The sequence below is a fragment of the Grampus griseus genome (genome assembly GCF_964374135.1).
Source record: "Grampus griseus genome assembly, chromosome: 6".
Classification (NCBI taxonomy): Eukaryota; Metazoa; Chordata; class Mammalia; order Artiodactyla; family Delphinidae; genus Grampus; species Grampus griseus.
This window is the reverse complement of record NC_139000.1, coordinates 52546243-52560480: the sequence shown is the minus strand read 5'-3', so window position 1 is coordinate 52560480 and position 14238 is coordinate 52546243. Positions and strand designations below refer to the sequence as shown.

General features: G+C 43.1%; 1 protein-coding gene across 6 annotated transcripts in view; it reads right to left on the bottom strand.

The window, feature by feature from the left end:
- Nucleotides 1-14238, bottom strand: part of SMARCA2 (SWI/SNF related BAF chromatin remodeling complex subunit ATPase 2) — a gene marked incomplete at its 3' end in the record, with an annotated part of 172636 nt that overhangs the window by 22135 nt on the left and 136263 nt on the right. For 5 of the 6 annotated variants that reach the window (XM_082656489.1, XM_082656485.1, XM_082656488.1 and 2 more), the window contains exon 28: nucleotides 11457-11674. In XM_082656489.1, coding sequence (XP_082512615.1) covers nucleotides 11457-11674 — 218 coding nt within the window. Of the gene's footprint in view, nucleotides 1-3401; nucleotides 3456-11456; nucleotides 11675-14238 lie in introns of all 6 variants that reach the window. The other variant, XM_082656490.1, reaches the window with a different exon arrangement.

Below are 14238 nucleotides of genomic sequence, written 5' to 3'. Positions count from 1 at the left end.
AACAAGGCAGATGTTTTTCCCATGAATACACAAGAACACTTATGCCCAAGTAACTGCCCTCTTTCAGAGCAACCCGTTTCTAACTCAAAAGACAGAGGGTGCTTATGAAGACAGTTTATCAGCCCCGTAAGAAAGTCAGTTTTGCTGTTTCCAGCTGGGACTCCTCTCGTAAATGAGAGGTCATTTATGCTGGTTGTCCTGAAGCTTGGAGAGGCAGAGACCCTGGGCTCCTGGGCCAGGCTGATGCCGGAAGCCTCGGGGAGGCTTTCTGTGCCTCAGAAAGCAGATGGACCACGTTTATTTGTGGGCTGCCCACCTGCTGTACGTGGGTACAACTGGCTGAGCGTCACCAGTAAGTGTCAAGTCACTAGGAGTCAAAGCAGCTTATTCCAGGACACATCTGAAAGTATCAATACTTTTAAGAAGGACAAGATAAAGTTCTAGAATCCGCATTTCCCTGAGCTGATTCTCTCTGGACTAAGCGCAGCTTCTGAGCTCTAAGTCAGCATTTCCCAATGTGTGCTCCATGAAACGTGAGCTTAATGGATTATTAATAGTGTTCCCTGAAAAGGGGGCTTCACTGGTCAAATGAGTTTGGGGAATGCTGGGTTAGACAAAGTTCAGCAGGCTACTTCACACAAAACTTCCCAGAGCCTCTAACCACGCTGGGAATTCTCCAAGAAGCTCCAGGACTAGAGTTTGAGGACCATACTCCGGGGAAGCGTCACCCTGGACATCAATTGAAGTTCTGACTTCCCCACGCTGCTAGGACACAAGATAGACTGCCAGCCCCGTGGCTCAGCCCTAAGTATCCAAACAGAATAAATGAAGAAAGGCTCTTCACCTAGAACCAAGATTCTCTAAGTGTATCCACTTGGTCACACTTGTATTTCATGGCAATTTCTCTGTAACCTAATTAAATGCAAAGGGGCTTGAGCCTGACATCCGGTCACAGCCTCCCTCCCCCACTTAAAGAAATGCCGAATGTCTGGTGCCGATGTTGCTAAAACTAAATTTTGACTATAACAGCTTCTTAGCCGGTCCTGAAGGGACAGTCAATACTAACAACATAATCACGACGCCAAGGGCTGTTAATAGCCATGGAGGGAATTTAGATTTCCTGGGATGGAGTATGTAGGGCTGGGTACCACGTGCCACCTTTCTTTTCAGCCATATTTCTGTAAATGTAAATTTCACTTACCACTCAGGACACAGAACCAGGAGTTATCCTCAAAAAGTTCTCCTCCACCTCTCACATCTGGTCTGCCCTAAGTCCTGTCAATCATGCCTCTCTCTGAGTACTTGCTCTCTTGCCTTCACCCCCATTGCCATGTCCAATGCTATGCCCCTCTTCCCTTGCACCTGAGGACCCAGTCATACTGAGAGACGTGTGGTCTCTAGAAGGGGTCCTGCTTTTCCATACCTCCTCCCTGGCCGCCTACACACATGGGTCTCAGCACCTTGGCTGCCTCCGCCCACCCCCCCACCCCCATCTGCTTGGGGGATTTCTACTCCTCCCACAAGCCACCGACTGACTTTGCTTTCCCCCTTCCTACCCTCCCACCTGGCATGTACACTTGATTTATACCATAGATGTGCGTTATTCCTTTATATAACTCTTTCCAACTATGCTTTAAGGCGTTCCATTTTACTCATTTCCCCACCCCCTGCCCCCCATTCTCAATACTTACACAGAGACTGACACATAGAAAATGCTCAGTGCCTTTGAACACATGGAGGGATTTTTTTTAAAGAATGTTTAAAAATTAATCATAAGGCAAGCTCTGAACAACATGTCTTAAACTTGGGTTTCTGGGGAGAAGCAGCATATGTGACAGTACGGGACCAGACAGACTCCGCAGAGTCCTGAGGAGGCAAACGTCAAGTCCCTTCTATGCCTCTGGAAATTGCAGTTTAAATGTGTCTTCAGTGGAAGGATTTATCTGGATCCTAACTACCTATGGTCACATCGTCTCCTCAGAGAGCCGAGGCATGACGCTGGGGGCTCTTAATACCCTTTAACGTTATTAATCCACTTTTCATGGTCACATGATTATTTTGATGCAAGAGGGGATATGGGGTGAAGGAGCTTAGGCCTGTCCTTGTGCACTGCGCTGGGCGTTTAGCCTATATCATGCCTTTTAGACCACATCATGCCTTTTAGAGACGATAAAGCCTCCTTCCTACGTGGTTGAGCTGGAAAGATTTACCCTGGTAGTTCATCATTTCAAGCCCCCCAAAGTCAAGCGTTTCTTGTTTCAGTTCCGAAATTCGAATCCAGACTGAGTTCTTTCTCGTAATGGCAAAAACAGAACACCATTCTCGATGCCTCTTAGTACACAGTATGGTTCGTGTGTCTGGCTTCCAGGATTGCTCACTGTTTACAATAAGAAATACCCAAAACTGACAATCTTGCCCACCAGTTTCACCTCCGCACAGACACGGATGGGTACAAATCACCCCACGTTTAATCTCCCTATGTAAAAGGGAAGGCCACAACTGGTGATGGTATGTATTCTGAAATACAGGACACAGCTTCAATTCTTTTGCCTCCTGGCCCTAGATTGGATCCTATACCAGAGGGGAAAGAAGTACCATAAAGGACGTCATTGAGTCAGTTGACAAAAGTGGAATATGGATGGCAAAGTACTGGCTCGATATTTTTTTTAAAGTACAGGCTGACCCAAAGGGGGAAAGAAATGTTATTTTCAGTATACTAATAACAACTCCTAACCCTGGCGAACCACGCACATCCCTCTTTCCGCCTCAACTATCATCATCTCAGTGTGGCAAAATCTCTAGGAAAAAAACACTTCTGCTTCCCACCTGACAGAAGCAGAGGCACACAAAGGTTAAACAAGCTGCCCGAGGATGCTTAAGACCACACAGGACAGGTCAGCCCAGAAGTCACGCCTTGAACCCCACCTGGTGCGCAGACCCTCCACACACGTGACTGACTCCACAACCTCAGACAGGGCAGGCACGCGCACGCGGCACCCCAGGTGCTTCTCAGTAAGCTTCAAAACCAAGACAGCATGGAGTTAAGAGGCCCGTGGGACGTAAGACAGAAGCTGCGCTGGAAGTGGTGGGGGAAAGCAACAGAAACCCATGGCTGAGTGATGCTGGGGGGACCGTCCCGCTCAGTGGCGGCTCCTGATGCCTTTGTAAGGAGTGCAGTTACAGGATGGACACGCCCAAACTACAACACAGCACAAAAACTTCAAAAGCCACGACAGGTGTTTGAGAATATCTGTGCCTCCACCTCCCACTCCAAGGAGGGGTGGTCAGGAGGCCACCGGAGAAATTGGCTTCCAAAGGCCGAGTCTTTAGGAAATCAGTCTGTTTGGTGGACCAAGGGATACCTGTATTTAGAGACCCGGGAATACAAGACAGATCCTGACCTGTTTCCTTCTATTTCCAACTGAGAATTACTGGGCACCTTCTCCACGTTACACCTGTGGTAGAGTAGAAAGAACACTAGAGTCAGAAGACCTGGGTCCTCGTCCCAGCCCGGCTCCTTCCTCTTAGGCTGGTGACCTCGGGTAATTCATCTTGCGCTCCCAGCTTCAGTCTCCTCACCTACCTGCCTTGCCAACCTCGGGGGACTGTTGGGAAGATTACTGGGGACGTTTCCTGCTTCTCCCGAACGCGTCAATACCTGTTACTCTGGTCTCATTTCCCTCCACACGTTTCCATCCGTCGTTCTAGAAGCAGTGGAGGAAAGGCAGCGTTTGCCTGGCGGGGGTAAGGGGTGGCCTTAGCAATGTAGTAGCTTCGGCCTATCCGAGTCTAGCTCCTCACTTGTAAAATGGGGATAATACCTCAGAAAATGGTTGTGAACCCTGAACGGGATGCTGTACTCTATTACAGCAGCCAGCACGCAGAGGGGGCACCGAACCACAGCCTAAATTGGTTTCTGAACACCATCTAGGTAGTCAGCTCTCCTTCCCAGACCTCCATTCTTTTCCAACAGATCACCAAGTTAATGATCTTCCACTGGAAATGACAACCACCACGTGAGGTCTCTGGCCCTTCCTTCTCCAGGCCTCTAGGGAAGCCCCTTCCATTGAGGAGTTTGCAACTGCACCACTGGCGTTCCTTCGTGTGGTGGCAGAGAAGTGGCTGAGAGGGGTGTCGCGCCCTGGGAAATCCCTCCATCCTCTCTAGATCTTACTCCAGGCAAAGACGGTGCCATTGGCATATACAGCCCACGTCTGGCCACTTACACATCCCTCCTCAGAGACCTTACCCACTGTGCCCTGGGAGAGCGGGAGACACTACAGAAGGTGCAAAGCATAAATCCGGGAGTGGTGAGGCGAAAAGTACAGGCGATGTTGGGAAAGCAGAGAAGCGGGTGGAATGTCTGACAGACAAGGGAGAGTTGCACGTTGGAAGATGAAGTTGGGAAGGTCCTAGGGCCAGGTTGTGGAAGGCTATCTTTCCCACGGTGAGAAGTCTGGTCGCTATCGGGTAGGCAATGAGAAGCTACTGAAAGTTGTTAAGTAACCACTGACGAGAGGGGATCCATGAATCAGAGGCAGGAGGAGAAGCAGGCAGCGTGCAGCCGTCCAGGCACGGCCAGTGACGATGGTCAAGGACCTGATGCAGATGGTGGGTGAGGACACAGAAGTGGTGGGGGGCCTGGGAGAAATGCTGAGGAAACTCTGTATGTAAGGGCGTGTTAGGAATAAGGCACAGAATTGGGACCACTTTTCTCCCAACACACTGGGGACCCTGAGGTGATGATGGGTGTTAACCAAGGGGATACCGAAGCTGAAATAGACCGTGTTGTCTCAGAATGTGTAGTCGTGAAGAGCATTCTGTAGACATGTTACAGGACATACTGCACATGCTTTGGGGAGAGAGGTGGGCATGGTTCTACGATCTGACACTAACGGAGATTACACCTCATCGGGGAAGGAAGGCTCTGATCAAAGGAAATTCCAACAGAATGCTTTCGAACGATTCTGATAAGGAGTATGTGGGGACAGACCTACACGGGTCAGCAATCTGACGGAAAAAGAAGTACAAACACAACAAAAAAGCATATTAAATGAGGGTATGGATTTGGCTTTCAAAATGTATGTTACTACAAATTAATTTTAAAAAGACAGTGTGAACACTGGTGTGATTAGTCCACCTCGGATGGAAGACTCAGGATAACGATAACTGAGGGAAAGCCTTCGACATCACAAATACCTGAACACGCTTCAGATAAAGCACTTTGGGGAGATAATACTGGAAAAAGAAAAGGCAACTTTTTAAAGTAAGAGCCCATCCCTTCTGGAATATGGGTTGACGATATGTGGGCCTTGAAGACAGTAGTTCAGCCTTACTCTAAACGAGGGAAATGCTACAAATGACTTTCCATCTGTATATAGGAATTCGTGTACAGGAATTAAACAAGTACACTTAGTCCTTAGGTTTGCAGTATTCCCAAGTCCTTAGAAAGGTACTATAATGTAACGGGGTAAGATGCCGGCTCTCTTTTCCCCGGTAAATGCAGTGATAGTGATATACATAAATATATATATCATATATATAAACATATATATATCATATATATATCATATACATATATATTTTCCCCCCCAAAAGAGACCATAAACTCAAGATAATGTTATTATATTCTTATTTAAGGGACTCACGTGACCCCACCTTCCCTGAATCTCCCAGGCCACCTGCCTGTTCAGTACTATCCGGGCTATCTCCTCTACCACATGGCGAGCTAGTGGAGGTAAGTACCGTGAGTCTCTTTTTACCCTCTGGCCCTCAGGGCTGGAAAGCAGGGGGGAATAATACAATTAATATTTCCAGAATCAATGAATGATTTTCTACAATGTGGGGAGAGCTAAGATTCAGAAGAAGCTGAGGCCTTCCACCATTCCTAGGGAAGTCATCAGTGTTTCTTAAAATGAGGGGCAAGAAGAAGACAGTCTAGCCTCCGGGAAGAGAGCAGAGGCTGAAGGGCATCAGGTATCAGGGAGGAAGGAGCCGTTTGGCCACGCCTGGCCGCCCCACTGTGTGCCAGGGTCAGGCAGGTATCTCCCGCCTCCCCGCCGCTTCCCTTGTCCATCCTCAGAGCTGCACCTGAAGTCCAGACCCTCTGCAGACAGCGAGGCCCATCCTCGCAGTACACTCCTGCTGGTCAGAGCGGGAGGAGGTGATGATAACCGCCTCATATTCTGTTTCCAGACTCTTCGGGAACACGAACGATCCTCAGATTTGAAAAGCAAGGCATAATAAATGTTGAACAAAAGCTACTGATAGGAGAGTTGATAGAGCATATCAAGAAGCTTCAGATGAGTTCAAGTGTCCAGTTGCAAACTAATTACATCCTGAAAGAGTGTGTAGATTGCTTTTGCTAACGATGTTTAAGAAATCACAGAGACTAGATATGGAATCAGAAGACTAAGTCTCCCACTTTCAAAAGGAGAAGGGAAACTCGAGGCGGCTGTGCCTGATGTGGACCCTTGGTCAAAATTTAGAGGAAATTATTCAGATGCCACAGGGCTACAGAGAGAAGATAAATGACATCGTTAAGTACCGGTAGGGGGTCCGTTAGAAAAAGCCATGGCAAGCTAACCTCATTTCATCCTTTCGGCAGGGTTTCTAGGTTGATGGATCGGAGAGGCCACAAACACGGTATATCTTGGTTTTAGCTTTTTTTTTGATAACCTTGAGAAAGGATAGATGAATGTGGGTGACATGACAGCATGGTCATGTGAGTTCACAGACGGTTCATCAACTCTAAAGATGACTGATTAATAAATTCACATCAACCTTAAGTGATTTTCAGGGGCATGTCACAGAAGACCCGTCCTTTGCCCTTTAGAAGTTTCTTCGCAATAGCTTATAGCAAATCTTCAGATGACAACAACTTAGGAAAACAAGTAAATGTGGTTTTGTTTTGTTTTTTAAAAAAAAGGCATAAAATAATCAGTGTTACATCGATAGGCTAGAATGGTGGTACAAAAATCAGTAAGATGAAACTCTATAGGAATAAGTCGATACAGGATAAAAAAAAATCAGAGGTTTAGCTGAAGGCTAACCTTGGCAGCATTCACGTGAGATAAGAACTGTGTGTATGTTTTGCGGGAGAGGGAGTTTTTCAAGAAGTCGTGTTTTCAACGTGAGTTAACTCTGAATCAAGGTTGGTGAAAAAAGTTAACACGCTTCTGAGTTATGTTAACAGAATTTTGGTGTCCAGAATAAGGAGGCTAGCCATCCTGCAATTAGCCGCCATCGGAATACCTCTGGAGTTCTGGGTGCTATGTTTTCCATGGGACACTAAGAAAGTAAAATGTGTCTAAGGGCGGGGCAGAGTTGGGGGGTACTGGGATGGCTGGAAGTCCAGGCATCACTCAGATAGCAAAGTGAGGTGTTACAACCCGAAGGAGAATGTCCTAAGGCAGATACGTTTATGAATATTTTAAAGGACATTTCTCGAAATGAGAACAGATTGACTCTCTGAAGTTCCAAGCAGAACAAAAGCTGTAAGTCAGAGGGCTGAGTCTGTTTTCATATAGGAAATGCCTGTCGTGTTTAGAGCTGTCCTTTGGTGTCGCAAACGGCTTCCTGACACAGTGAGCTAACGCTGGGCATGTCTGCACAAGGTTAGATGATGGTCTGCTAGAGGCAATGCAGGGGGACACATCTGGGAAACTGGACCAGGTAGAGCTAAAACCCCTTCTAACACTAAGAATTCCCTCTAGGAATCTCCCTCCTTATCCAAGGAACTGTAAGCCATGTCTCTAGACTTGGAATAGCTCCACCAAACCCAGACCCTGCTTTTTCACCATCACCATCTCTTCACGGGGGCAATTTTAAAGGGTACAGATGCAAATTAGGATGGATCCCTTTTCCAAGACAAAAAAGATCTTAGGTTAAATATTATATAAAGGGAGAATATCATTTTAAAAGCCTTCTACATAACCATGCTTATTAACAGATCAAAACAAAGCCTTCCAATAATACTTCATATCAAGTTTTCTATTTGGAGAAATAAAATGGTGGGAACGGTAACAAGAGATCAGTGCTACCTCTCGTAGAGATTACCGCAGAAAAATTTTACATTTGTGAATCACACAGAATCATTGGCTCTTGGAGGGGAGAGGGGGGGGTCACATTTTTTAAAAGCATCCCCCTAAAAAAAATTAGGACTGGCACTGAAAACAAAGGCAATAAATAGACACAAATTATCCTAGTTCTTTTTAAACAATAAAAATACATCTGTCCCAGAATCATGCAAGAACTTTGAAAAAAAAACTGTCTCATAAGAGCTAATTAATTCTTATGTATCAGTTAAATATAGATGGTAGTTCTTATTTAATACGCTGCTGATGTACACGACTGTCAGAGCTGTAACATTTGACTGAGGTGATGGGAAGGAGGTTAGTCCAGGTGGTACTTCTTTCACAGGTAGGTTGAGTTACTATATTAGTCACTGACTTTACTGGTGCAAAAATCTCAACACATGGTGAAGTACATTTCTCAGCAGCATTTTCTAAAACCAACCAAAAATATGATGTATCTAATTAAGGCCCTCCTAATTTGAGTACCTCCTACTTGAGCACCAAATTTGGTAAGAGACATAAAAAACATAAACTGAGTAAGTGCTTTTTTTCTAGAGGATCACTAACACGAAATATACATGAGACATGTAGCAGTGGAGAATTCAGAACATACTTCCCAGAAGTACCTAAACGTGGGCAGTAATAGAATGGGGGACCTCACCAGGGTACTTTCAGGAAAAGTAAAACAAATAAATAAAACCAGAGAAAGGGGGAAAACAAACAAACGATTCAGTGTCTGCAGGTTGAAATATTTAAATAGCCTCTCCCTATAGTACAAGCAAAGACATGCTCAGTCATCATTCCCAGTGAAGCTGTGCTTTCTGGTTTTGGAAATAACAATATGAAAGCCGTACGAGCAAGGACATTTTCTTTATAGTGCTCAGAGCTCCATTCACCTACCTGATTTGCTATAAATTGTCTGAAAGGCTGATTATTAATAATTAAACTGTTCAAAGAGCTATATTAACTCATCAAATCTTCCTAATGCCTCTAGAGGCAGGTACAGTAATCATTCCATTTTGTGGACTAGGAAACTGAGGACCAGGGAGGTTAAGTAAATTGCCCAGCTGCTCCACAGGTAGTAAATGGTAGAGACAGGATTCAAATGCAGGTAGTTCAACCAAGACAAGAGCTTAAACTACTGTGCTATGCTTAGCTGAGGTTAAAGAGACCTAACTTCATACTACTCTGTATTTGGGGGTGGGGGTGGGTTCTGGAAAAGTCATCAGCCCATAGCCCTGTGCATCAGGAAATCACAAACGTAAAAGGCTACGGAGGCAGCAGGTGATATAAAGGAGTGAAGTGGGCCAGGAGCAAAAAACACGATGATAAATGGCAACTGACACTCCATATTGGAGGGACGATAGTGAGCGACGGGGATGGTGGCCGCCTAGAGCAGACAGTCTGCAGCGGGTTGGGGTGTGGGTTCCACTCCTACTGTTACCTTAGGGAAGGCTAGGTAGAGTGCTGCCAGATTTTTAGGTTTTTCCAAAAAAGGGGGGAGGGGGGAAACCCTGACGTTTTTATAAGAGCTCTCTCCAGCTTTATGTGTTTGCTTAAAAGAAAAAAAAAGGAAAAAAAAAAAGAGAAACATGAAATAAAACCATCTGTTGGCAGTACGTGGTCCACTGGCTGGTGACTCCTTTTACACCGTTAAAGGAGGAGACAGCCATCACCTGGCATAAAAGGCCTGGCTTTCAAACCTCCAAGGACTTTCTTGGCTCTTCTCAATGCTACAGCAGCCCTAGGCTCACTCAGCAGGTAATGAACACAATGCCTGTTAGATATCAAGGCATACCTGGTCCAAGCCACAGGCATTTTCACTCTCCCGGGACAAAGGCAAAAAGTTAGAGGTATGTGCAGAGTGGTACTCTCTGCTTATTTTTCTCTACACCAGGGGCTGATAAAATAAGGTGAAACTGTCCAACCTGGCTTCCTGGAAACTACTCCTGCTTCCAGCCAATCTACCAGTACAGCTGGGGAGGCACAGAAACTTGACAGAGAGAATTACTGACTCTGAGTTTACAAGGAAGTTGGCGTGTTCATCTGGGCAAAGAATGATCTCGTGGCCAAATTTTCCTTCCTAGATTACTGTCATTCCCCTTTGTCAGTGAACAGCTTATCCAAACCTAATGTAATGGGGCTGCCCTTTGTGGCCACTTTAGAATGCTCAAAGGGAATGACTTTAAAAAAAAAAAAAAGGAAAATAATAGTGAAAATAGTAAGCAGGGAACCTGAGAGACCTGGTAGGCAGAGAGGAGCAAGAAATTCTGACCCTTCCACACGCATCTGCTCCTATGTCCCTTTCACCATTTCTGAAAAGTCTTTATATTTTCTCTAAGGAGCTTTCAGTAAAACCCCATTGAAAGTTTCTTGCTTTTTATACCACTTAATCTTCACGATGAGGTTTTCTTCCTCGTATGAAGACATGCAACTAAAATTACCACGAAGAACTAAAAGCACAACTTATTTGTAGTAACCAATTCCAGTTATATAGAGCAACACCAGTGAATGTCAAGAATTTTTGGTAACGAAAAGTTGATTCATGCCACTATGTAACTTAGAGGAAAAAAAATGTCAATTTTTCAACTGAAGTGAGATGTCATCTTCCTATTAAAACCGCATCACATGATTACTGAGTAGAAATCAAATCAACCAACCAAAATGTAGCCTAACTAGTTTATCGACTATATAGGGCTGCCTGACACCAAAGAACATCTTTACTTTGGTTTTCAAATAATTGTTTATTGTTTAAAAATGGCCTGGGGATAGTGTCCAGTACACATTTCTCAAAGTTCGCATTCGCAAGTTCCATGAAAAAGAGGGAAATTTGCTGAAAAACCATCCTGTCTAGGTAGGGTTATGAGAAAAGAGGGAGATGGCTCGAACAAGTGCTCAGAAATTCAAGTGTCTTGGAAGGAAAGAAGGAAAGGTATTTTTGATGGAAGCTTCGGTTTGGCTTAAAACAAAGTCCTAGCATGAACATTTACCTTAAATATGTGATAGAACTCTTTTTCTCCTCTAACACCTCAATCCAAAGGTACAATTTCACTCTCTTTCCAATGCTTCCACATCAGTGATGGTATTTTGGAAATCCTTAAAGAACCCTTCTCCAGCTTAGGTTTTTTTTTCTTTCATTTGGTCATCTAAACTCCTCTTTCCAAATACCTTAAATAACACCTGGTAAACTATCACACAAAATATCAAGAGCAGCCTCTCTGAATAGAGTACAAGTTTACTGATACCTCTGGAGCAAAAACCATCAAACAGGAGGTAGAAAGGGCCCGGAACCCAGCGTACACCTTAATAAATCTTGATCTGCAGGCAGCGTTACCTGTGGTCTTGATGAAGATGATGGAGGTGAAGGAACGAAACGCTCACCTGTCTTTGTAGTTTATCACAGTATCGATGATAGCGTTCATCTGCTTTGTCAGTTTAGGGGGATTTGGTGACAGTTTCTCAGCCGGAGGGCGACCTCTCCTCTTCTTGGCCTTTTCCATATCTTCTTTTGCAGGATCTTTATCCACATTTCTTCGTCTTTTTCGCTTCTTAAGCCGTACTTCCTCTTCCATTTCTTCCAAATTGCCGTCTTCAATGGCCTGTTAATAGGGAACGAAGGAGAAAAATTCAAGACGAGAGAATACCGAAAAGAAAACAGTTTACATAAGTAGAATAAAATGAAACTAACAACAGCAAAAAAAAAAAAAAAAAAGTAAAAGTTAACAGTAATCAGTGAAGTAAGAAGAAAAAATAGAAGACCACCATATTGGATAAATACATCTTTAACCCAAGTCTGTTTCATGAGCAAAATAGGTGAAGGCCCAAAACACTAATAGCAAAGAATGTGACAAATATGAAAAGATCTATACATTTAAGTGTTTGAAGATAACTAAAACCAAATGACATTTCAGCTCAATATAAGATAAAGACCTTTATTGTCTCATTACCGTAGAAGGTAAAAGGGAAACCAAAAAAAAAGGGGGTGAGTGAAGAAGAAATTTCCCTAAGACTGCATCCTTACAATCATATAAGCTTTGATCTTCTCTTCTTTGAGGTTTAACATCAATTTATTCGTGATTCACAACACAAAATCAAAATTCCATCCAGATTTTCTTCTAACGTAGCAATTAGTAAACAAGGAAACAGGAAGTACAAAGCCACATTCCTGGGTAAACGCACTTAAACCATCCAGATCAAGAACACACACACAAACAAAAAACACTTTTTTCCAATTACCTGCAAACGCTTGCTTTAAACCAGAGCCAGCAGCACTAATGCAGAGAGATAATAAAATAGCTATAAAAACAACCAGGTATAAAAAGAAACCTGTTCATAAATGGCTAAAAGATCCATGTGACAGACCCAGAAGTTTAAACTTTTTTTTTCCCCCTAGGAAATCTCAAAACTTAAGAAGAATAAAGGGAAAGAAACAGAAACAAAAACAAAAACTGCAAAGAAAAAAAACAACAATAGGTAAGAGAAAATTTGACCATGGAAAAGAAGATTTTTAAAAAGACCTTGAAATTACATTTCGAGATTGGTTTCTTACACAAAATAAGTGATGTTATTTGTTCCTCCTGCCCCTCAATATTGCCTCCAGTATGTCTCGTGGCTGAAAAGAGCTCTAATCATCAGGCAATTACCTTCATTTCTCCACAGCACCAAACATGGCTAATATTTATGATCATGTGAGTATAACAATCAATATAAAGAGTGATTACAGCTCAGACATAATTTCTTTCACTTATGTACAATGCCTTCTGAAAAAGAAAGGTTTTGTGAAGAAAACCTGGTGCAGAACACAAAACAACCTGGCATGTTAAAAATGCCAGTGGGATTTAAAAAAAAAAAAAAAAAAAAAAAAGGTTTTCTATGCATCTTCCAACGTGCAACCCCAGAGAAGCAACATGCACACAGACAGAATCCTAAAGGGACAGTCTGAGCCTAGGCCTTAATAATCAAAAGACAATTTCCATCACGATCCTACAGTGTTCAGATGATAACCACTATAAAGGAGGCAAGGTCTGATGGGTTATGAGGAAAAAGAAAAAAGAAAAAGGAAAAAAAAAAAGCTCCACGTTATTTCATTAATATTCATTTGCCTAAAAGCAGGACACCCACTATACAGCTAAACACACTGCAGCTAAAGCGAAGATCAAGAAGAGGAAATTGTCCCGCAAATCTTGGAGGCTGAACATGCTAATAATAAATACAGCATGCAAGGCTTGTCAACAGTTAATGGTACTGCTCTCCTCAAGCACCCAGTTACACACAGAAATACGGAGAACACCGGCTTTTGATGTGTTACACACCTACACATGCCTGGGATGTAGTTCTACTGAATCTTCAAGACGGCAACGAAAAAGGATATTTACCTTACCACTATCAGCAGGCCGGCTATCGGAAATCACAGTTAGTGGGGATAAAATTAACAAGCCAGCAAAGCAGCGAGCTGCTAGTCTCTTCATCAGCTGATCAGGAAAAAAAAGAGAGCTGGGGAAAGGCTATGTTTTCATATACAAGTAATTTTATTTTACTGAAAATTTAATACTGAAAGGATTGTGGATACTCAAATCTGCTGTTTCATTCTACCCACTACAAGGCCCGAAGCCTTCCTCCTTCAGCCTGTTTTAATATTGACAACTACTTATCATATTTTTTTCCCCCTTATTATTCCAGGCAGCAGAATTAGAGATTTTAGCTCAGGTGGTTTCTGATTCTTACTTGCATTTGAACAATTAAGCCAATAAGAAAACAAATTAATATTCAAATTTATTTTTTAAACAATTAAAACCAGGTATGCTTTTATTTTTTATATTTGTATTTTAAAGCTCATTTTAGTGCCTTAAAAAAAAATAGGCTGCATGGTTTTGGAGCAGTCTAAGATGAATTTTTTTCTTTTTTGGATAAAAGACTTTTTCATTAAATGCATGTAAGTAAAAGCAATGTGCATGTTCTCAAATATTTTAATACAGTATGTTATTCTCTTTAAAGAAAATCCCGAACAACTGTGACACTTCACTTTCAGTTTCATGCTGTAAAATTTTTCATTGTTTTTCTTTTCTGTGGGATAAATGATGAGGGGGAAGCTGTGAAAAGAATATTTCTACTTTACCTCCTCCCCCCTTAATTTTGCAAAAAAGGAACAAAGCATAAGCTTGTG